The 20,616-nt window shown below is 63.2% G+C and overlaps 4 protein-coding genes across 8 annotated transcripts in view; 3 read left to right on the top strand and 1 right to left on the bottom strand.

The window, feature by feature from the left end:
• Positions 1 to 155: 155 nt before the first annotated feature.
• Positions 156 to 1,216, top strand: SNAPIN (SNAP associated protein). The gene is made up of 4 exons (XM_080635234.1): positions 156 to 297; positions 545 to 591; positions 702 to 820; positions 914 to 1,216. Exons 1-4 carry the CDS (start codon positions 185 to 187, stop codon positions 1,016 to 1,018), a joined length of 384 nt encoding a protein of 127 aa, XP_080491360.1. The 5' UTR covers positions 156 to 184; the 3' UTR covers positions 1,019 to 1,216.
• A 63-nt stretch (positions 1,217 to 1,279) lies between these two features.
• ILF2 (interleukin enhancer binding factor 2) lies at positions 1,280 to 5,272 on the bottom strand. Of its 4 annotated transcripts, none has more exons than XM_080635231.1 (14): positions 5,198 to 5,272; positions 5,078 to 5,117; positions 4,610 to 4,654; positions 3,648 to 3,752; positions 3,326 to 3,403; positions 3,090 to 3,192; positions 2,945 to 3,010; positions 2,672 to 2,788; positions 2,481 to 2,559; positions 2,296 to 2,383; positions 2,154 to 2,215; positions 1,908 to 2,022; positions 1,746 to 1,836; positions 1,280 to 1,578 (listed from the first exon to the last, which is right to left on the bottom strand). In XM_080635231.1, exons 1-14 carry the CDS (start codon positions 5,200 to 5,202, stop codon positions 1,418 to 1,420), a joined length of 1,155 nt encoding a protein of 384 aa, XP_080491357.1. In that variant the 5' UTR covers positions 5,203 to 5,272; the 3' UTR covers positions 1,280 to 1,417. The 4 variants fall into 4 exon arrangements, with proteins under 4 accessions (XP_080491357.1, XP_080491358.1, XP_080491359.1 ...); XM_080635232.1 differs by having other exon boundaries at positions 4,606 to 4,654; positions 5,198 to 5,242; XM_080635233.1 differs by lacking the exon at positions 4,610 to 4,654 and having other exon boundaries at positions 5,058 to 5,117; positions 5,198 to 5,237.
• Positions 5,273 to 6,226: 954 nt separating this feature from the next.
• On the top strand, positions 6,227 to 17,094 carry NPR1 (natriuretic peptide receptor 1; the record flags this gene model as incomplete). Of its 2 annotated transcripts, XM_080635061.1 has the most annotated exons (21): positions 6,227 to 6,905; positions 8,965 to 9,164; positions 9,594 to 9,707; positions 9,964 to 10,099; positions 10,421 to 10,512; positions 10,595 to 10,730; positions 10,810 to 10,894; positions 10,969 to 11,089; positions 11,592 to 11,666; positions 11,815 to 11,892; positions 11,967 to 12,071; positions 12,507 to 12,578; positions 12,664 to 12,823; positions 12,905 to 13,060; positions 13,593 to 13,761; positions 13,831 to 13,977; positions 14,705 to 14,897; positions 14,983 to 15,157; positions 16,142 to 16,240; positions 16,677 to 16,768; positions 16,910 to 17,094. In XM_080635061.1, the coding sequence occupies 21 exons, from the start codon at positions 6,227 to 6,229 to the stop codon at positions 16,970 to 16,972; spliced, it is 3,147 nt and encodes a 1,048-aa protein (XP_080491187.1). In that variant the 3' UTR covers positions 16,973 to 17,094. The 2 variants fall into 2 exon arrangements, with proteins under 2 accessions (XP_080491187.1, XP_080491188.1); XM_080635062.1 differs by lacking the exons at positions 6,227 to 6,905; positions 16,910 to 17,094 and adding an exon at positions 8,055 to 8,444 and having other exon boundaries at positions 12,910 to 13,060; positions 13,593 to 13,977; positions 14,705 to 15,157; positions 16,677 to 16,769.
• Positions 17,095 to 19,126: 2,032 nt separating this feature from the next.
• The window catches only part of INTS3 (integrator complex subunit 3), a gene marked incomplete at its 5' end in the record, with an annotated part of 29,282 nt that continues 27,792 nt past the window's right edge, over positions 19,127 to 20,616 (top strand). Inside the window, one exon of the mRNA XM_080635047.1 lies at positions 19,127 to 19,219. Within this exon, the coding sequence (XP_080491173.1) occupies positions 19,127 to 19,219 (93 nt within the window). The remainder of the gene's footprint in view (positions 19,220 to 20,616) is intronic.

The following is a 20,616-nucleotide window of genomic DNA, read 5'->3' as shown; positions in this document are numbered from 1 at the left end:
CATCCCCTGCAAAGCGGAGCAGTCAGCTTCCCCGACTGCTCTTGCGGACTACATTTCCCAGCATGCACCGCGGCTCCACCCAGAACCCTCTTCTTTGTCTTCCCTTTGGACTACATTTTCCAGCATGCCCCGCGGCAGCGGCTTTTCCCGCCCACCGCTGAGGGGACGCCATTCGCCGGCCGTGATGGCGGCGGGCGGCAGCGGCGGCCCTGCGGCTCGGGAGCTGTTCGCGGAGGGGCTGCTGCAGTTCCTGCGCCCGGCGGTGCGGCAGCTCGATGGGCACGTCCATGCCGTCAGGTCCGGGAGCGGGAGAACGGAGCCGGGGCGGACGGCGCCTGAGGGGCGGGAGTAGGCCCGAGGGGAGCTTGGGGCTGCTGCGTGGGGAGATGGGAGGTTCGGGGCCGGGCTGTCGGGACCGGAGGGAGCATTTGGGGTGGGCACGGAGCCGGAGGTGGGTTAATGGGGCGCTGGGGTCCGCGGTGGAGGGAGGAGGGGTGGGTTTGGGGTATCCTGGCCGTGGAGCATGGAGCTGTCCCCTCCGCAGGGAGAGCCAGGTGGAGCTGCGGGAGCACATCGACAGCCTGGCCACTGGTGAGACAGGGGGGGCACCTCCGAGACGTGGGGGGCTCCTCCAAGACATGGGGGGCATCGCTTCCAAGATACGGGGAGCCCCCTCCCACCCTCTGCCCCCTTCTGCCCAGAGCTCTGCCGCATCAATGAGGACCAGAAGGTGGCCCTGGACCTCGACCCCTACGTGAAGAAGCTGCTGAACGCCCGGCGCAGGGTGGTGCTGGTCAACAACATCCTGCAGAACGCGCAGGTCAGCCCAGGAATGCCAATGGGGGGGAATGGGGAGCAAACGGGGGTTCCAATCCCCTCCATCCTGACGGCTGCTGCTGCTCCCCTGGCACAGGAACGCCTGCGGAGGCTCAACCACAGCGTGGCCAAGGAGACGGTGCGGAGGAGAGCGATGCTGGAGGCGGCCGGGGCCTACCCCCAGGGGCTGCCGGGCAAGTGAGGCTGTGCCCAGAGCCCCAGGAACTGGGCTGGGTGCTGGGGGTGTGAGCCCCGAAAGGACAATGATGGGAATAGGCCGGGGGGGGGAGCAGGGATCCCCCCCCGGTTGTGGCATGGAGATGGCCTCCAGGGTGAGGAGCAGGGCAGAGCCTCAGTTGGCTGGACAGGAGGTGCTGTAATAAAGGTGGTGCTGATGGGCTGACGACTGCGTCCCGGCCCCTTTCCCATCATGTGTCTTGCACTTAAAACAACCGGGACGTGCTCCAAAGGGGGGAAACGTTTTAATGTGCAACTTATAAAACCACAGACAAGGGGCAGGTCGTGGGCTCGTTCCTCTGCTCAGGTTCTATCACAGCCTCTTAGGGCACTGCAGCAGCCCCTAGGCTTTCCATGGGCACCTTCACTCCTGTGTCTCCATGCTCTCCTCCTCCTCACCTGCAGCAGGTTCCTCCTGGTTCTCTTCTTCTTCTTCTCCTTCTTTCTTCTCTGGCGGCTTCTCGTAAGCCTTCTCGGAAGGCGTCACTATGACTCCATCCCACGTGGACATCTCCGAAGCCAGGTCTGCAAACCCAACCAAGGTGGCATGGAGCAGCGCGGCCAAACTCCAGCCCCATGGAAGCCTTCCCATTGCTCCAGGCTTCCAGGAGCCCTGGAGAAGGCTTCCAGCAGCACAGAGCAGCTCACTGAGAGCCTCTCTGGAGCCATGCGTTGGCCCCAGCCTCACTTACAACTGGCATCACCCTCTTGGCCAAGGATTTTCCTGTAGCCTCCATGGGAGAGGATGCGGACGAGTGTCTGTGCGGTGTAGCACACCATGTCCTGCATGGGGACAGGGCAGAGTCAGGGCAGGGAGGGGTTCTCATCCCGTCCACAGCAGGGCAGGAGCTCACCTGCTGCTCCAGGGTCATGACTGTGTGGACTCGGAAGTTCCCGCTCTCACAGGGGTCCGTGATGCCGACGGAGCCAGGCAGGAAGAGCCCCGCGGCCAGGATCTGCAGGCAGCGCCTATGGGATGAGATGGTTTGGAGTGAGACCATTCCAGCATGGAAAGGTCCCTTCAAGCCCCAAGATGCTGCTGCTTTCCTTGGATGTGTTCAAACCAGGGATTTATAGGAGCGAAGGAAGCAGCACCAGACCTGTAGGCGATGTTGAGAGCCAGGGGCTGCCGGGTGGGGTTGTTCATCACAGCATAGTGCCCCTGCAGAGGTGAACACACAGAGAGGGTGTTGGGATGAGAGCATGGGAATGCCGCTGCCAGCATTCCCGTGGGCTGCTCACCAGCAGGTCCAGGATCCAGGGCGTGAGGGGCTCAAAGCCAGGGAATCGAATCCTCAGGTCTTTCAGCAGCCGGATCAAGACCTTCACCCTGGAGCAGACAATGGGAAGAAGGCTCATGAGCGCTCTCCTCGTGCTCTGCAAAGGATTCTTCCAGGTCGGAATTCCCAACTTGAGGCCAGACTCACGTGGACTGCGACGCGTTCTCCTCGAACCAGCGCGCGTGCCTGATGGCAGCCAGGGCGCTCTGCAGCACCTTGATGTCCACTGGAAGAAGCAGCAGAAAGGGCTGGTTTTAAGGGGAAGGAGGACAGGGATGGACCTTTGGGAAGCTCCCTGGGCCCCAGGAAGGGTCCCATGGGCAGCAGGGAGCTCTCACGGTGCAGCTCCGGGTCCAGCTTGCGCAGGTTGGGGGGCACCGTGGTGATGAGGATCTTCACCGTGGCGTCGGCCGAGCTGATCTCAAAGCCCGTCTCGTTGGTCAGCATGGTCAGAACTGGGGGGACAGAGGGAGAATTCCTCATGGAAGGGCTGAAAAACCACGGGGGAAACAGCAAAGGGGGCACATATCCTGGCTGGGCACCAGGGCTCAAGAGGCTTGAGCTGTGGTGGTTGCCCCCCTCAACCCCAGAGGACGGAGGCCCCATCCCACCTTCACCAGGGTCCTGAGCTCGCAGGCTTTCCACAACTTTGTTTCCCAAGGCTGCCACAGCTTCCACTGGGAAGAAGGAGGAGGAGCAGTGGTGAGAGCAGCGCTGAGCCCGGAGCCACGAGGAGGACACGTGGCCAATACTCACGGGTGGGTAAGATCTTGAGGATCACCACCAGGTCAGCCACGTTGTGGCCTGTGGTCATGGTCCCCTTCTTATAGGAGCCCACCTGACGAACCTCCTCGATTTGCTGTGGGGAAGAGCAAAGCAACCATGAGGAAATGCAAGCCATGGGTGACAGCCGAGCATCGCCTGGAGCCAGGTTTGGGAGCAGGAACGTGGAATCTCCCCCCCCCCCATCTCCCACCCGCTTTTGGACTCACCACTTCGAACGTCCCCGGGGCTACAATCAGGTTGTCGATCACGTTGTTTATCTTGGTCACCAGGGAAAGGATGGACGCCTGGAAAGGAAGCACACGGGGGTCAGTTCTGCCCCCGCCATGAGGTGGAAGAACACCCGGCACCATGCGCACAGCCCTGCTCTATAATGGAGAAACACACTGAAAAGCCACTGCCCAAGGAAGCCCGCTCCTGTATCGACTGCAGGGCTTCTTCCAGGGAGAACGGAGCACGTTGTAGCCCACGCTCTGCGCTCTCTAACCCTGTGCTCTCATCCAGCCAAAGGTTTGAGTTCCAACACAGAACCTGTTCGGCAGCGGTGGGAGCCAGGTCCTGGTTCCTCTTGAGCAGGGCCTCACTGAAGGCGGTCTCATCTGCAGCCGGTTTCACGCGTGGAAAAGCCATTTCACACTGGAAAGGGATCAGAGATGAGCTCCATCCCCCAGGAACACACCGCAACCCGAGCCTGGAACCGTGTCCCAGTGCTTGTTTCCTTTGGGAGCTCCCCATCGTAGAACCTCACTGTCACATTATCCTACTGGGAGACGGCAGCTCCCACCCTGCTCCAATGGGAACACCGTGGTGGGAGGAGGCACCAGCATGCAGGCAGGGCAGATCTAATGAAGAATGGGTTTAGGAAGAGGGGTTTTAGTCACTGGAATGGATGATTCAATGAATCTGTTTGCTGTGGATGTCATATATCCTAAAGGGAAGATATTGGGCAGGAGGAGGGAATCAGTTCCTCATCTAAGGGGGTAAATGCGTGTTGCTGTTGGTCCTTGTGAGGAAGCAGCTCTTCCATGTGCAGGTGATGGGACACTGGGATGGGTTGAATGGAGAAGCTGTGACTGCCCCATCCCTGGCAGTGCTCAAGGCCAGGTTGGACAGGGCTTGGACTAGGATGAGCTTTAAGCTCCCTTCATCCCAACCCAGCGTGATTCCATGACTGACACAGCACAAAGAGCCTGGAGAGCATCTGATGAGTGAATGGCAGCTCCTGGAGCAACTCCAGTGGTTGTGTGACAAAGAACTGGGGGTCCAGGGGGGGGGCAGAAAAGCCTCAATGGAGGCACTGATTGTGGTTGCTACCCCACTGCATCCAATGTAACACAAAGACTCCACACAATGAGATCCGTTGGGGGTTAGTTACGGAACCAACAGCATCTCCAGTGCACTCCTTGCCTCCAGCTACCCTAAACCACCGCCAGCACACGGGGGGGTGCGGATGCAGCTTTACACGAGTTGGCGCCTGCACACAGCTTACTCACGACATAGAAATCAAAGGGGATGTGCGGCACAAAGGGCCGGAACCTAAAGGGATAAAAGAAGACAAGAACCAACTTTATCCTCTGAGGGGGGGGTGGGGATCCCAACCACCCCACGGCCCAGCCCCGAGACGCCGGAAAAGCCCTATAGAAACGGGAAAGGCTTCTTCTCAGCCCCGCTATCCATAGCTGAGCCCCGTAGCCCGGTGCCAACGGGCAGTGGCCGCGCACCGGGGCTCCCCTGTGCCCGCAGGCCCGGAGGGGCCGCTCCGTTCCCCCCCCCTCCCCTTTGTGCCCTACTCCTCATCGTTCTCCTGCGCTACGCTGCCAGCTCGGACCCCCCCCATCCCGGCTCCTGCGCCCCGCAGCGCGGCCGCAGCGGCCGCGGCCCCCCCCGCTAGGTCCTGCCGTGCTAAAGAGCCACCCTCGCTAGAGCAGAAGCCAGACTCGCCCACTGCCAGGGCCTCCCCTGGAACCAAAGCGTCCGCCGCGGCCTCTGCCTCGGTCGCCCCTGCGGGAGAGAGACGGGAACGGCGTTAACGGGGGACGGGGACCGGGACACCCCCCCCTTCCCCGCACCGAGCTCCGCACCTCATGGTCCCGCCGTGCCCAACAATGAGACCCCGCCGCTCTGCGCTGCCGGCACCACGCAACAACCTGGCCGCCTATTGGCTCACGCCGGTGTGGTCCCGCCCACTGGCAGCGCAGGGCTGGCACGCTATTGGTTCAAGCGGACGTCGATCAAAGGGGAGGGGGCAAGGGAGCCGTCATGGCGCGGGTGGCCGCTGGAGGGGGTGCGATGGGTACGAATGCAGCAGGGGCTCAGTGCGCATGCGCAAGGGCGGAGTGGCTACTTACTGCGCTGTAGGACAGAGAACCCCGTGGAGCAGAGTGGCGCAGCGGAAGCGTGCTGGGCCCATAACCCAGAGGTCGATGGATCGAAACCATCCTCTGCTAGCTTGTTTTACACACAGTCACACACACCCCCCCGCATTCCTTTTCCCCTTCATTAACACTTTAATTAATGACACTCATTTTGCCGCCGCTTCTGGCGCTGCCTTAGTGCTCCCCCGCTCCGGTCAACCCGCCCCTCTGCAGCCTTATCGGGCACAGTGCGTTGGGAGCGTCCCGGGACAGCCGCGGTCCCCGTTTGCCATCCCGTGTCCCCAAACCCCCCTCGCGTCCGGGGGAACCGGAGCAGCATCGCCCCGCGGTCACCTCCCCGTGGAGCACCCCTAAGGATGGGGACCAGGGGTGCCCGAGCCCCACTGAAACCCGACGGGGCGGCGCTGGAGCGGCTCCATGGGGCGAGTTTGTGCGGTCTCAGCACCCCCGTTCCAAGGGTGCCCATTCCAATGGCGTTCCCAGCGTGTCCCCCCCCCCGGCATCCCTAAACTCCCCCTTTCCCCCCTTTTGACACCCCACGGACGGGACTTCCCGCACCCACCACGGGGCGGCCCCATCCCGCAGCCCTCGCCGGGGCGGGCAGGAAGGAGTTAAGCTCGGTGTGGATGATAACGGCCCCGTTGTGTCACAAGGCGGGGGGGGAAAGGAAGGGCTCAGCCCCGTTGTGCCGCGGGGCTGGGGGGGGGCACTCCCGAAGTCCTTCTCCGTGGGGCGATGCTCGCGGTCTTGGCCGCGCTCTGCGGCGCGGCCCCGGCGGCGACGGCGGCCGCAACGGCGCTGACTTTGGCCGTGGTCTTACCCGAGCGCAACCTCAGCTACCCCTGGGCTTGGCCACGCGTGGGCCCCGCCGTGCGCTTGGCCGTGGCCGCCGTCAACGCCCGTCCCGACCTCCTGCCCGGCTTCACCCTGCGCTGGGTGTTCGGCAGCAGCGAGGACGGCCACGGCGTCTGCTCCGAGATGGCCGCGCCTTTGGCCGCCGTCGACCTGCAGCTCGCCCATCACCCCGCAGCCTTCCTGGGGCCCGGCTGCGTGTACACGGCGGCCCCGGTCGCCCGCTTCACCAGCCACTGGCGGCTGCCGCTGGTGACGGCGGGGGCCGAAGCTCACGGCTTCGACGACAAACGGGAGCAGTTCGGGCTCACGACCCGCGCCGGTCCCAGCCACCGCAAGCTGGGCGAGCTGGGGGTGCAGCTCCACCGCCGCTTCAACTGGACCCGCCGGGCGCTGCTGGTCTATTGGGACGAGAAGGTCGACGACCGCCCCTACTTCTTTGCCGCCGAGGGGCTCTACGTGCAGCTGCCCACCCTGCGCAACCTGACCGTGCTGGACGTGGTGTTCCGCGGCGGGGGCAACTTCTCCTTCATCATCCAGGAGATCAAGCACAAGGGACGCGGTGGGTGCTGGGGCTGGGGTGGGGGGGGAAGCGCAGGGAAAGGGGGAGCGGGGATGGGCTCCGGGTGGTGGCGATGGGGGCCACTGAAGGGGCTGCCCTCAGCCCGTGTTGTGTCCCGCTGGGAGCTGAGGAGTGCGGTCACCAGCCCCTGTCCCATCCCCATCCCCATTCCCATTCCCATCCCCATTCCCATCCCCATCCCCATCCCTATCTCTACTCCTATCCCCATTCCCATCCCCATTCCCATCCCTATCTCTACTCCTATCCCCATTCCCATCCCCATCCCCATCCCTATCTCTACTCATATCCCCATTCCCATCCCTATCTCTACTCCTATTCCCCATTCCCATTCCCATCCCCATCCCTATCTCTACTCCTATCCCCATCCCCATCCCCATTCCCATCCCTATCTCTATGCCTATCCCCATTCCTATTCCTATTCTTCTCAACACGACTGTACCCAACTTTACATGGCTGACACAGGCGTGCTGCATGACTGCACACATGGGTACTGCCCTCACCCCATGTTGTGATCCACTGGGAGCTGCTGAGCGTGACCACCATTCTCATCCCCATTCCCATCCCTATTCCCATTCCCATCCTTATTCCCATCCCCAGTCCCATTCCCATCCCTGTTTCCATTCCATTCTCATCCCCATCCCTATTCCCATCCCCAATCCCATTCCCATCCCTGTTCCCATTCCATTCTCATCCCCATCCCTATTCCCATCCCAGTCCCATTCCCATCCCCATTTCCATTCCATTCTCATCCCCATCCCTATTCCCATCCCCATTCCCATCCCCAATCCCATTCCCATCCCTGTTCCCATTCCATTCTCATCCCCATCCCTATTCCCATCCCAGTCCCATTCCCATCCTCATCCCTATTCCCATCCCCATTCCCATCCCCAATCCCATTCCCATCCCTGTTCCCATTCCATTCTCATCCCCATCCCTATTCCCATCCCAGTCCCATTCCCATCCCTGTTCCCATTCCATTCTCATCCCCATCCCTATTCCCATCCCATTTCCATTCCCATTCCCATTTCCATTCCAATTCCCATTCCCATCCCCATTTCCATTCCATTCTCATCCCCATCCCTATTCCCATCCCATTTCCATTCCCATTCCCATTTCCATTCCAATTCCCATTCCCATTCCCATTTCCATTCCCATCCCCATCCGCTCCAGCCAGAGCCAATGGGTGGTGCCGGCGGCGCTGGCGCTGGGTGGGTGCCATCCGGGCGGCCCCGGCTTCTCCCGCTTGCCCTCAGTGGGTGCTGGGAGCGGCCGGAGCCCCCCTCACAGGGCAGCTCCTGGGGGTCCCATTGGTGCCAATGGATCGGGGGGGGGGCAGGAGCGGGGTCGCTCCCAGGGCCAGGGTCGGGCTCTGCCGGGATCGGGCCCGGGGAGGAGGAAGCGGAGCCGGGAAAACAGGAAACCTGCAACGGGCACGGGGGGGCCCCGCTCCCTGCGGCCCCTGCCCCGCACAGGCACAGCCCAGGGACAGCCCCAGCGCTGGGGGGTACAGGGATGGAGGTGGGATGGGGCTGGAACACGGGGACAAGGGGACATGGAAGGGAGCTGGGACATGGAAGGGAGCTGGGACATGGGAGGGAGCGGGGACATGGAAGGGAGCTGGGACATGGGATGGAGCTGGGACATGGAAGGGAGCTGGGACATGGAAGGGAGCTGGGACATGGAAGGGAGCTGGGACATGGAAGGGAGCTGGGACATGGGATGGAGCGGGGACATGGAAGGGAGCGGGGACATGGGATGGAGCTGGGACATGGAAGGGAGCTGGGACATGGAAGGGAGCTGGGACATGGAAAGGAGCTGGGACATGGGAACAAGGGGACTTGGGATGGAGCTGGGACGGGATGGAGGTGGAGCTGCTGCAGGACATGGGGTGGAGCTGGGGGATGGACACAGGGATGTTTCTGGTTGCCATAGGCAGGGATGGGGATGTCCCCGGTTGCCATAGGCAGGGATGCGGTGTCTCGGGGTGCCCTGGGCAGGGCCGCGGTGTCTCAGGGCTGCCGCCTGGTCCCTCCCGCAGTGGTTTACGTGTGCTGCGCCCCGGCCACGCTGCGGGAGCTGCTGCTGCAGGCGGAGCGCGAGGGGCTCACGCGCGGGGACTTCGTCTTCTTCTACATCGACATCTTCGGGGCCAGCCTGCAGGGGAGCCGCTTCCCCGAGCCCCAGCGGCCCTGGAGGCGCGGGGACCGCCACGATGCGGCCGCACGAAGGGCCTTCGAGGTGGGTGACACCGGTACCCATCACGTGTGTGACACCGGTACCCATCACGTGTGACACCAGTACCCATTGTGTGTGACACCGGTACCCATCACGTGTGACACCGGTACCCATCACTTGTGACACCGGTACCCATCGTGTGTGACACCGGTACCCATCACTTGTGACAGTGGTACCCATCACTTGTGACACCGGTACCCATCACGTGTGTGACACCGGTACCCATCATGTGTGATACTGGTATCCACCATGTGTAACACAGGTACCCATCGTGTGTGATACCGGTACCCATGGTGTACGATACCAGTACCCATCGTGTATGATACTGGTACCCACCATGTGTGTGCATCACAATGCAATGGGTGCTGCTCGCTTGGAAGGGATGCAGTTGATGGCCCCATGTCCCAGCTCCATCCGCTCTCCCCTTCCCAGGCTGTCACCATCATCACCTACAAGGAGCCCACAAACCCTGAGTACCGGCCCTTCCTGGCGCGGCTGAAGGAGGAGGCCATGGCTCACTTCAACTTCTCCATGAAGGACGGCTTGGTGGGATATAGGGATGGGAATGGGAAAGCTGGGGGGTGAAGGGAACTGGGATAAGGGACAAATCATATAGGGTGGAGATGGAGCTGCTGAGGGATGCTGGATGGAGCTGAGGGCAAGGGGGTGTGGGAGGAAGATGGGACATGGGATGGAGATAGAGCTGCTGAGGGCCATGGGATGGAGTTGGGGACATGGGGACGAGGGGACACGGGATGGAGCTGAAGCCATTCCCCATCCCAAGCTGTCCCCATGCCCCCAGATGAACTTCATTGCGGCTGCCTTCCACGACGGGGTCCTGCTCTATGCACAGGCCCTCAATGAGACACTGGAGCGCGGTGGCTCCATCAGCAACGCCTCCGCCATCACCCGCCAGATGTGGAACCGCACCTTCTACGGTGGGTCCCATCCCATCCCATTCCCATCACATCCAATCCCACCCCATCCCCATCCCATCCCCATCCCATCCCATCCCCATCCCCATCCCATCCCATCCCCATCCCATCCCCATCCCATCCCCATCTCATCCCACCCCATCCCACCCCATCCCCATCCCACCCCATCCCACCCCATCCCCATCCCATCCCATCCCACCCCATCCCCATCCCCATCCCCATCCCCATCCCCATCCCCATCCCATCCCATCCCATCCCCATCCCACCCCATCCCATCCCCATCCCATTCCCATCCCATCCATGGCTCCCCCGTGTCACCCTCAGGCGTCACCGGCTTCCTGAAGATTGATGAGAACGGCGACCGGGAGAGCGATTATTCCCTATGGGACATGGACCCGGTGCTGGGGGACTTCCAGGTGAGCCCCAACGCGGGGACCACCGGCCCCAGGGGGTGACCGGGGCCTCCTCCCACCCTCTTCTGCCCTCATCCCCCATCAGATTGTGGCCAACTACAACGGCACCACCAAGAAGCTCCAGATGGTGCCGGGCCGGGCCATCCATTGGCCAGGGAACGTCGTCCCATCGGATGTCCCCCCCTGCGGCTTTGACAACAGCGAGCCCCTGTGCCACAAAGGTGAGCGGTGGCCATGGGGGGGGACACGGGCCACGGGCCCCCCACCCTGGTCACCCCCCGGCCTCCTGTCACCCTGCAGGCAGCCTGTCCACCCTGGAGCTCCTGTCCCTTGTGGTCAGCCTCATCCTCTTGGCCGTCACCGTCACCTCCTTCTTCATCTACAGGTAGGTGCTGCTGTGCCCCCCCGGTGTGGTGGGGGTGGACGGGGGGGTCTCATGGGGATGCTTCCTTGGAGCAGGAAGCTGGCGCTGGAGAAGGAGCTGGCGGCCGAGCTGTGGCGGATCCGGTGGGAAGATGTGCAGATGAGCAGCTTGGAGAAGCATCTCCGGGGCGCCGGCAGCAAACTCACCCTGTCCCTGGTGAGGTGGTGGGGAGCAGGCGACGGAGAGGATGGGGGCAGGCTTTGGAAATGATGGGATCAGGGTTTGGAGATGATGAGGATCAGGGTTTGGAAATGATGGGATCAGGGTTTGGAGATGATGAGGATCAGGGTTTGGAAATGATGGGATCAGGGTTTGGAGATGATGAGGATCAGGGTTTGGAAATGATGGGATCAGGGTTTGGAGATGATGAGGATCAGGGTTTGGAAATGATGGGATCAGGGTTTGGAGATGATGAGGATCAGGGTTTGGAAATGATGGAATCAGGGTTTGGAGATGATGGAATCAGGGTTTGGAGATGATGAGGATCAGGGTTTGGAAATGATGGGATCAGGGTTTGGAGATGATGAGGATCAGGGTTTGGAAATGATGGAATCAGGGTTTGGAGATGATGGAATCAGGGTTTGGAGATGATGAGGATCAGGGTTTGGAGATGATGGAGAGCAGGGACAGGGCTCATGCCGTGTCTCTCCCCATCCAGAGGGGCTCCAACTATGGCTCACTGATGACCACAGAGGGGCAGTTCCAGGTCTACGCCAAGACAGCGTATTACAAGGTACCATGGAATGGGTTGGGATGCCCCTCAAAGCCCCCCCCTTTCCCAGGGGCATGGACACCTTCCACCGGCCCAGGCTGCTCCCATCCCGGCCTGGTGCAGGGATCTGGGATCAGCGGTGCCTTCCCATCCCTTTGTGCCTGCTCAGGGCAACCTGGTGGCCGTGAAGCACCTGAACCGCAAGCGCATCGAGCTGACGCGCAAGGTCTTGTTCGAGCTGAAGCACGTAGGTGAAGGCAGGGCGCCGGTGGGGTGGGGAGGGCCATGGGGCCGCTCCCAGCTCCTGCTCCCATCTCTTAGATGCGGGATGTCCAAAACGAGCATCTCACCCGCTTCATCGGCGCCTGCACCGACCCCCCCAACATCTGCATCCTGACCGAGTACTGCCCCCGGGGCAGCCTGCAGGTACCACGGGGCCACCAGCATCCATCGGGACTGGGGATGCTCCATCCAGCATCCATTGGGACTGGGGATGCTCCATCCAGCATCCATTGGGACTGGGGATGCTCCATCCAGCATCCATTGGGACTGGGGATGCTCCATCCAGAACCCATCGGGGCTGGGGATGCTCCATCCAGAACCCATCAGGGCTGGGGCTGCTCCATCCAGGACCCATCGGGGCTGGGGCTGCTCCATCCAGAACCCATCAGGGCTGGGGCTGCTCCATCCAGAACCCATCGGGGTTGGGGATGCTCCATCCAGAACCCATTGGAGCTGGGGCTGCTGCATCCAGCACCCATTGGAGCTGCTGGAGCTGCTCTCTGGGTGCCTGGGGTGGGAGGAGCCGATGGCTGCTGGTCCCCATCGTGGCTCAATCCATGGTGATGCTGTGGTCCTCAGGACATCCTGGAGAACGAGAGCATCACCTTGGACTGGATGTTCCGCTATTCCCTCACCCACGACATTGTCAAGGTAAGAGATGGGGACGCCGAATCCCCACATCCCCATTCCCACCGTGGGCAGCAGCCATGGCCTGACCCACTCCCAACCCACCCAGGGGATGCAATTCCTGCACAACGGCGTCATCGTCTCCCATGGGAACCTCAAGTCCTCCAACTGCGTGGTGGACAGCCGCTTCGTGCTCAAGATCACCGATTATGGGCTGGAGAGCTTCCGCCTGCCTCCCGATGGAGAGGACACCCACGCGCTCTTCGCCAGTGAGCCCCCAGCCCTAACCCCATCCCAGCACCCAAAGCCCGCGGTCCCCGCTCGCCCTCAGCACCCTCTTGGTGGCACAGAGAAGCTGTGGACGGCGCCCGAGCTGCTGAGGATGGAGTCACCCCCGGCCCGTGGTACCCAGAAGGGAGATGTCTACAGCTTCGGCATCATCCTGCAGGAGATCGCCCTGCGCAACGGGGTCTTCTACGTGGAGGGGATGGACCTCAGCCCCAAAGGTTGGGGGGCTGGAGGAGCTGATGGGTGCTTGGACCTGTTGTGATGGGTTGTTAGACCTGCCAATGGATGCTTGGACCTGCCAATGGATGCTTGGATGTGCTGTGATGGGTGCTTGGACCTTCGGATGGGTTCTTGGAGCTGTTGTGATGGGGTTTTGGACCTGCTGATGGGTCTTTGGACCTGCTGTGATGGGTCTTTGGACCTGCTGTGATGGGTCTTTGGACCTGCTGTGATGGGTTCTTGGACGTGCTGTGATGGGTTGTTGGCCTCACTGATGGGTGCTTGGACCTGCTGATGGATGCTTGGACCAGTTGCTGGGTTATTGGATGAGCTGCTGGGTGCTCGGATGAGCTGATGGGTTGTTGGTCTTACTGATGGGTGCTTGGACCACTTAATGGGTGTTTGGATCAGTTAATGGGTGCTTGGACCTGTGATGGGTGCTTGGACCAGTGGATGGGTTACTGGATGAGCTGCTGGGTGCCTGGATCTACCAATGGTGCTGGTCCCTTGTGACGGGTGCTGTCCCTCCAGAGATCATCGAGCGGGTGAAGAGCGGGGAGCGCCCCAGCTTCCGCCCCTCGGCCGCCGTCGGGTGCCACATGGAGGAGCTGGGGCAGCTGATGCAGCTCTGCTGGGCCGAGGACGCCCTGGAGCGCCCGGACTTCAACCACATCAAGGTGCAGCTCCGCAAGTTCAACAGGTACCGGCCCGGCCCCGCCAGGGGGGACCCCCGTGGGTCCCCGGGTGGGTGCTGAGCCCCTGCCCGCAGGGAGAGCAGCAGCAACATCCTGGACAACCTGCTGTCCCGCATGGAGCAGTACGCCAACAACCTGGAGGAGCTGGTGGAGGAGCGCACCCAGGCCTACCTGGAGGAGAAGCGCAAGGCGGAGGCGCTGCTCTACCAGATCCTGCCCCAGTGAGCACCATGGGGCCCCTAGAGAGCCCCCCGCTGTTGGGTACCGCAGCAGCATCCCCCCTCTGTCCTGCTGTGGTGGGTGCTTGGACATGGTAATGGGTGCTTGGACCTGGTAATGGGTGCTTGGACCTGCTGTGATGGGTGCTTGGACCTGGTAATGGGTGCTTGGACCTGGTGATGGATGCTTGGACCTGATGGGTGATTAGATCTGCTCATGGGTGCTTGGACCTGCTGTGATGAGTGCTTGGACCTGCTGATGGGTGCATCCAAGCACCCCTAGCATGGCTGGGGATGTTTGTAGGTGCCACGGATCACAAGGACCCCCATAGAGCTTGAGGCCTGGGGTGCTTGGAGGGGCTAAGGGGACCTTGGGGACCCCAAAGACCTGCAGTTGGCTTGGAGACAGCAGCGTCCTATGGACCCCAAGGACCCCAGTGTGGTTTGGGGCTGAGGATGGAGGAACTGGGGACCCCAAGGACCCCCACGTAGCTTGGGCTCGGGGGTGTTTGGAGGAACTGGGCCCCCCCCAGGCTGCTGCATGGGGGGGTTCAGGCATGGGGGCGCTGAACCCCCCAAAGCCCCATGCCCGTGGCTCTCGGTGCTCCCTAAAGCTGCCACCCCCCGCACGGGGCAGGGCTGAGCATCCTGAGCAGGCCCAGGCCCATCCCTGACCCCCCCGCACCCCATTGCTGACTCGGGGCCCCCCGTGCGTGTGTCCCCCCCCCAGCTCGGTGGCGGAGCAGCTGAAGCGGGGCGAGACGGTGCAGGCGGAGGCCTTCGACAGCGTCACCATCTACTTCAGCGACATCGTGGGCTTCACGGCGCTGTCGGCCGAGAGCACCCCCATGCAGGTGGTGACGCTGCTCAACGACCTCTACACCTGCTTCGACGCCATCATCGACAACTTCGACGTCTACAAGGTGGGGGCGCGGGGGCCCGCGTGGCACCGGGGGCCCCCCCGAAGGGAGGTGGGGTTGCACCCCACGGTGTGGTGTGGGTCCCAAGGTGGAGACCATCGGCGATGCCTACATGGTGGTGTCGGGGCTGCCGGTGCGCAACGGGAAGCAGCACGCGCCGGAGGTGGCGCGGATGGCGCTGGCGCTGCTCGACGCCGTGCGCTCCTTCCGCATCCGCCACCGGCCCCAGCAGCAGCTCAGGCTGCGCATTGGGGTGCACACGGGTGAGTGCGGGGCGGTGGGGATGCGGGGCCCCTGGGGGTCAGTGGGGATGGGGGACCCATGGGGGTCAATGAGAATGGGGGCCCCTGGGGGTCAGTGGGGATGGGGGACCCATGGGGGTCAATGAGAATGGGGGCCCCTGGGGGTCAGTGGGGATGGGGGACCCATGGGGGTCAATGAGAATGGGGGCCCCTGGGGGTCAGTGGGGATGGGGGACCCATGGGGGTCAATGAGAATGGGGAACCCATGTGGGTCAATGGGGATGGGGGACCCATGAGGGTCAATGAGAATGGGGGACCCATGGGGGTCAATGAGAATGGGGGGCCCCTGGGGGTCAATGGGGATGGGGGACCCATGGGGGTCAGTGGGGATGGGGGACCCATTTGGGTCAATGAGGATGGGGGACCCCTGGGGGTCAATGAGAATGGGGGACCCATGAGGGTCAATGGGGATGGGGGACCCATGAGGGTCAATGAGAATGGGGGACCCATGGGGGTCAATGAGAATGGGGAACCCATGTGGGTCAATGGGGATGGGGGACCCATGAGGGTCAATGAGAATGGGGGACCCATGTGGGTCAGTGGGGATGGGGATGTGGAACGCATATGGGGTCAATGGGGATGGGGACGTGGGACCCATGTGGGTCAGTGGGGATGGGGACGTGGGACCCATGTGGGTCAATGGGGATGGGGATATGGAACACATATGGGGTCAATGGGGATGGGGACGTGGGACCCATGTGGGTCAGTGGGGATGGGGAGAGGGACGTGGGACCCACATAGGTCAATGGGGACAGGAAGAGGGACATGGAACCCATGTGGGTCAATGGGGATGAGGACATGGCACCCATATGGGTCAATGGGGATGGGGACAGAGCCATAGCACCCGCACAGGTCAGTGGGCACCCAGCCCTGCCGTGGACCCCAGGGGGCAGTGGGGCCATGTGGGGTGGGAGCTGTGGGGGGTGCTCACTGGGTGCCCTCCAGGACCCGTCTGTGCAGGAGTTGTGGGGCTCAAGATGCCCCGGTACTGCCTGTTCGGGGACACGGTGAACACGGCCTCGCGCATGGAGTCCAATGGGGAAGGTGAGGGCACCCATGGGTGCTGATGGGCACCTATGGGAGCTGAGGGGCACCCATGGGTGCTACTGGGCACCTATGGGTGGTGATGGGGACCAGTGGGAGCTGATGGGCACCCATGGGTGGTGATGGGCACCCACGGATGCTGATGGGCACCTACGGGTGGTGATGAGCACCTATGGCAGCTGATGGGCACTTATGGGAGCTGATGGGCACCTATAGGTAGTGATGCACACCTATGGGTGCTGATAGGCCTCTATAGGTGGTGATGGGCACCCATGGGTGCTAATGGACACCTACAGGTGGTGACAGGCACCCGTGGGTGCTGATGGGCACCTAGAGGTGCTGATGGGCACCCATGGGAACTGATGGAGACCCATGGGTGCTGATGGGCACCTAGAGGTGCTGATGGGCACCCATGGGTGCCGCTGGCTCCCCCCAGCCCTGAGGATCCACATCTCTGCTGTGACCAAGGCCGTGCTGGAGGAGTTCGGCTGCTTCGAGCTGGAGCTCCGGGGGGACGTGGAGATGAAGGTGGGTCCTGCCCCCCCCTACAGCCTCAGCGCCCCCAGTGCGGTGCCCCCCCCTCCCCATCCTCATCCCACAGCCCTGAGGGGGCAATGGGCACCCCGGCACCCCCACCCTTGTCTGATGCCCCCCCCCTTCTCCCCACAGGGCAAGGGGAAGCTGAGGACCTATTGGCTGCTGGGGGAGCGGGGGGGCAGCACCCGGGGCTGACCCCCCCCGACAGCACCCAGACCCCGGGGGGGGCTGCACCAGGCACCAGCTCCGAGCCCCCCCCCGGTCCTCAGTGCACCCCAATGCACCCCAATGCACCCCAGTGCACCCCAGTGCATCCCGGCTGCTCCGGGGGGGGCCCCATGGGACCCTCCGGGCACGGGCACCGGAGAGGGGGGGTCCAGGGCTCGGGGGGGGCGGTTCGGGGCCGGGGGGGTCACGAGAGGTCTAATTTTATAATAAAGGTGATGTGGACCGGGGGTGATGGGGCCCGTCCTGAGCCCCACATCGGGTCCCGTCCTGCGCCCCACATCGGGTCCCGTCCTGAGCCCCACATCGGGTCCCGTCCTGAGCCCCACATCGGGTCCCGTCCTGAGCCCCACATCGGGTCCTGTCCTGCGCCCCACATCGGGTCCCGTCCTGAGCCCCACATCGGGTCCCGTCCTGAGCCCCACATCGGGTCCTGTCCTGCGCCCCACATCGGGTCCCGTCCTGCGCCCCACATCGGGTCCCGTCCTGCGCCCCACATCGGGTCCCGTCCTGAGCCCCACATCGGGTCCCGTCCTGCGCCCCACATCGGGTCCCGTCCTGAGCCCCACATCGGGTCCCATCCTGCGCCCCACATCGGGTCCCGTCCTGAGCCCCACATCGGGTCCTGTCCTGCGCCCCACATCGGGTCCCGTCCTGAGCCCCACATTGGGTCCCGTCCTGCGCCCCACATCGGGTCCCGTCCTGAGCCCCACATCGGGTCCCGTCCTGCGCCCCACATCGGGTCCCGTCCTGCGCCCCACATCGGGTCCCGTCCTGAGCCCCACATCGGGTCCCGTCCTGAGCCCCACATCGGGTCCTGTCCTGAGCCCCACATCGGGTCCCGTCCTGAGCCCCACATCGGGTCCTGTCCTGCGCCCCACATCGGGTCCCGTCCTGCGCCCCACATCGGGTCCCGTCCTGCGCCCCACATCGGGTCCTGTCCTGAGCCCCACATCGGGTCCCGTCCTGAGCCCCACATTGGGTCCCGTCCTGAGCCCCACATCGGGTCCCGTCCTGCGCCCCACATCGGGTCCCGTCCTGAGCCCCACATCGGGTCCCGTCCTGCGCCCCACATCGGGTCCTGTCCTGAGCCCCACATCGGGTCCCGTCCTGAGCCCCACATTGGGTCCCGTCCTGAGCCCCACATCGGGTCCCGTCCTGCGCCCCACATCGGGTCCCGTCCTGAGCCCCACATCGGGTCCTGTCCTGCGCCCCACATCGGGTCCCGTCCTGCGCCCCACATCGGGTCCCGTCCTGAGCCCCACATCGGGTCCTGTCCTGCGCCCCACATCGGGTCCTGTCCTGCGCCCCACATCGGGTCCCGTCCTGAGCCCCACATCGGGTCCCGTCCTGCGCCCCACATCGGGTCCCGTCCTGAGCCCCACATCGGGTCCCGTCCTGCGCCCCACATCGGGTCCCGTCCTGAGCCCCACATCGGGTCCTGTCCTGCGCCCCACATCGGGTCCTGTCCTGCGCCCCACATCGGGTCCCGTCCTGAGCCCCACATCGGGTCCCGTCCTGCGCCCCACATCGGGTCCCGTCCTGAGCCCCACATCGGGTCCCGTCCTGAGCCCCACATCGGGTCCCGTCCTGCGCCCCACATCGGGTCCTGTCCTGAGCCCCACATCGGGTCCCGTCGGGCCGCTCCCACCGCCCCCTTGCCGCTGAGAGGGCGGAGCACCCACCTCCACAAGCCCCGCCCCTCGCACCCCATTGGTCTCTCTCCCCCTCTTATCTCCGCCTCCCCACCCCATTGGCTGCACCCCATCTAGTCCCCGCCCCTCCCACCCCAGCCACTCACCCGTCACTCCCAGCCCTATCCCCGCTCCCATTGGCCAGCGGCCCGGGGGGGGGCGGGCTCTTCCGGCCGCGCCGCTCTTCCTCTTCCCGCCGGGCCCCGCCGTGTCTCTCCCGGTGCCTTCCGGGCCCCCCCACAGGGGCTGTGTCCCCCCCCATATCCCCCCTGTGCCCCTCCATAGGGCAGCCCCATAGCACGGCCCTAACCCCCCGGGAGCAGGCGGGGGGGGCATTGCCCTTAAGGACCCCCCGCCCTCCTCATCCTCAGGCGAGGAAGAGCGGGGGGGGGGGGGGGCTCGCTCAGGGGGGTCCCCCCGGCCCCGAGCCATGGAGATGCAGAAGGGGAAGGGGGGAGCGGCGGGAGCAGGAGGGAAGCTGCTGGTTTCCAGCCTCCTGGATGCCAAGGATGAGTTGGAGGAGGTAGGTGATGGGCGCGGGGGGGGCAGGGTCCGGGATGCAGGGATGCAGGGATACAGGGATACAGGGATACAGGGATACAGGGATGCAGGGATACAGGGATGCAGGGATACAGGGATACAGGGATGCAGGGATACAGGGATGCAGGGATACAGGGATACAGGGATGCAGGGATGCAGGGATGCAGGGATACAGGGATGCAGGGATACAGGGATGCAGGGATGCAGGGATACAGGGATGCAGGGATACAGGGATGCAGGGATACAGGGATGCAGGGATGCAGGGATACAGGGATGCAGGGATGCAGGGATAGGGCGTCGGGAACGGAGGTGGCACCCGAGGCAGTGCTTCCCCGTGAGGGTGCTGGGGCACCGGGATGGGCTGAATGGAGGAGGTGTGGATGCTCCGTGGCAACCCATGGGAAACGTCCCTCGCCATGGAGCTGGGTGAGCTCCATCCCCTTCCAGGATTCCCAATGGGCTTTTCCCGTGGTTGCGGTGGGGTTTGGTGCTGCTCCTATCCCAGAGCAAGGAGCATCGGGACCACGTTGCTCTGACGCTGGTTGGCGCTTATCCCGCAGGATCCCAGGTTCAGGAATGCTGCTGCTTGTTCCCAGTGCAATGGTTGCTGCTTGTGTGATGGAAACGAATGTATTTGAGGCTCCCAAAGTGGTCCAGAGGAGCAACAGCATCCCATTGGCTTTGAGCTGCAGGGTGGCGATGGGCATAATGCCATCCCGATGGGAATAACGCCATCCCAAGCTCTGGAAGCTGCGTATTTATGTGCCTTCCAAGCAGTCATTGCTCCCCATGTGTGTGCATTGGGACCTGGCCAGGGCTGCACAGAACATTCCCAGCTCCGGCTGGGAGCTTCCAATTGGGCTGGAAAAGCAGCTCCACGCTCCTGAAGTGGGTGTCCTGGGATGCTCCCGCTGATCTGGGTTGGGAAGGAAGCAGCAGTGGAGCTCCTCTTGGGGATGGTGATGGATGTGTGTGGATGGAGGTGGAGAAGACTTCCCAGGGATGAGCTGGTCCTTATCCAGCTCCATCTCTTCCACTGCTGGAAACAAGCACCGGTGACCAAATTCCAGTCGGGAAAAGCTGCTTCTGGCTGATTCCTTCCCGGCGGGGGGGGGTTCTCCCTCTGCTTTTCAGCTCCTGGATCTTGTCCTCCTTTCCCACATCATTCCTGTGCTTTCGAGCTGGGATCTTCATGGGCTTTGCCCCATTGCTCCTGCATAAAACCCTGGGATAAAGCCCGTTCCTCACGGGCTTTAATGGTTGGACCTGGATGAGCTGTAAGCTCCCTTCATCCCAACCCATCCCATGATCCCATGGTTTGCTTCTCCACTGTTTCCATGCCTGTGCTCTTGACCTCATGGCTTTTCCCATCTCCATCCC

Source organism: Psittacula echo (genome assembly GCF_963264785.1).
Source record: "Psittacula echo genome assembly, chromosome: 26".
NCBI lineage: Eukaryota > Metazoa > Chordata > Aves > Psittaciformes > Psittacidae > Psittacula > Psittacula echo.
The sequence above is the reverse complement of the archived record's forward strand: the minus strand, read 5'-3'. Positions and strand labels throughout refer to the sequence as shown.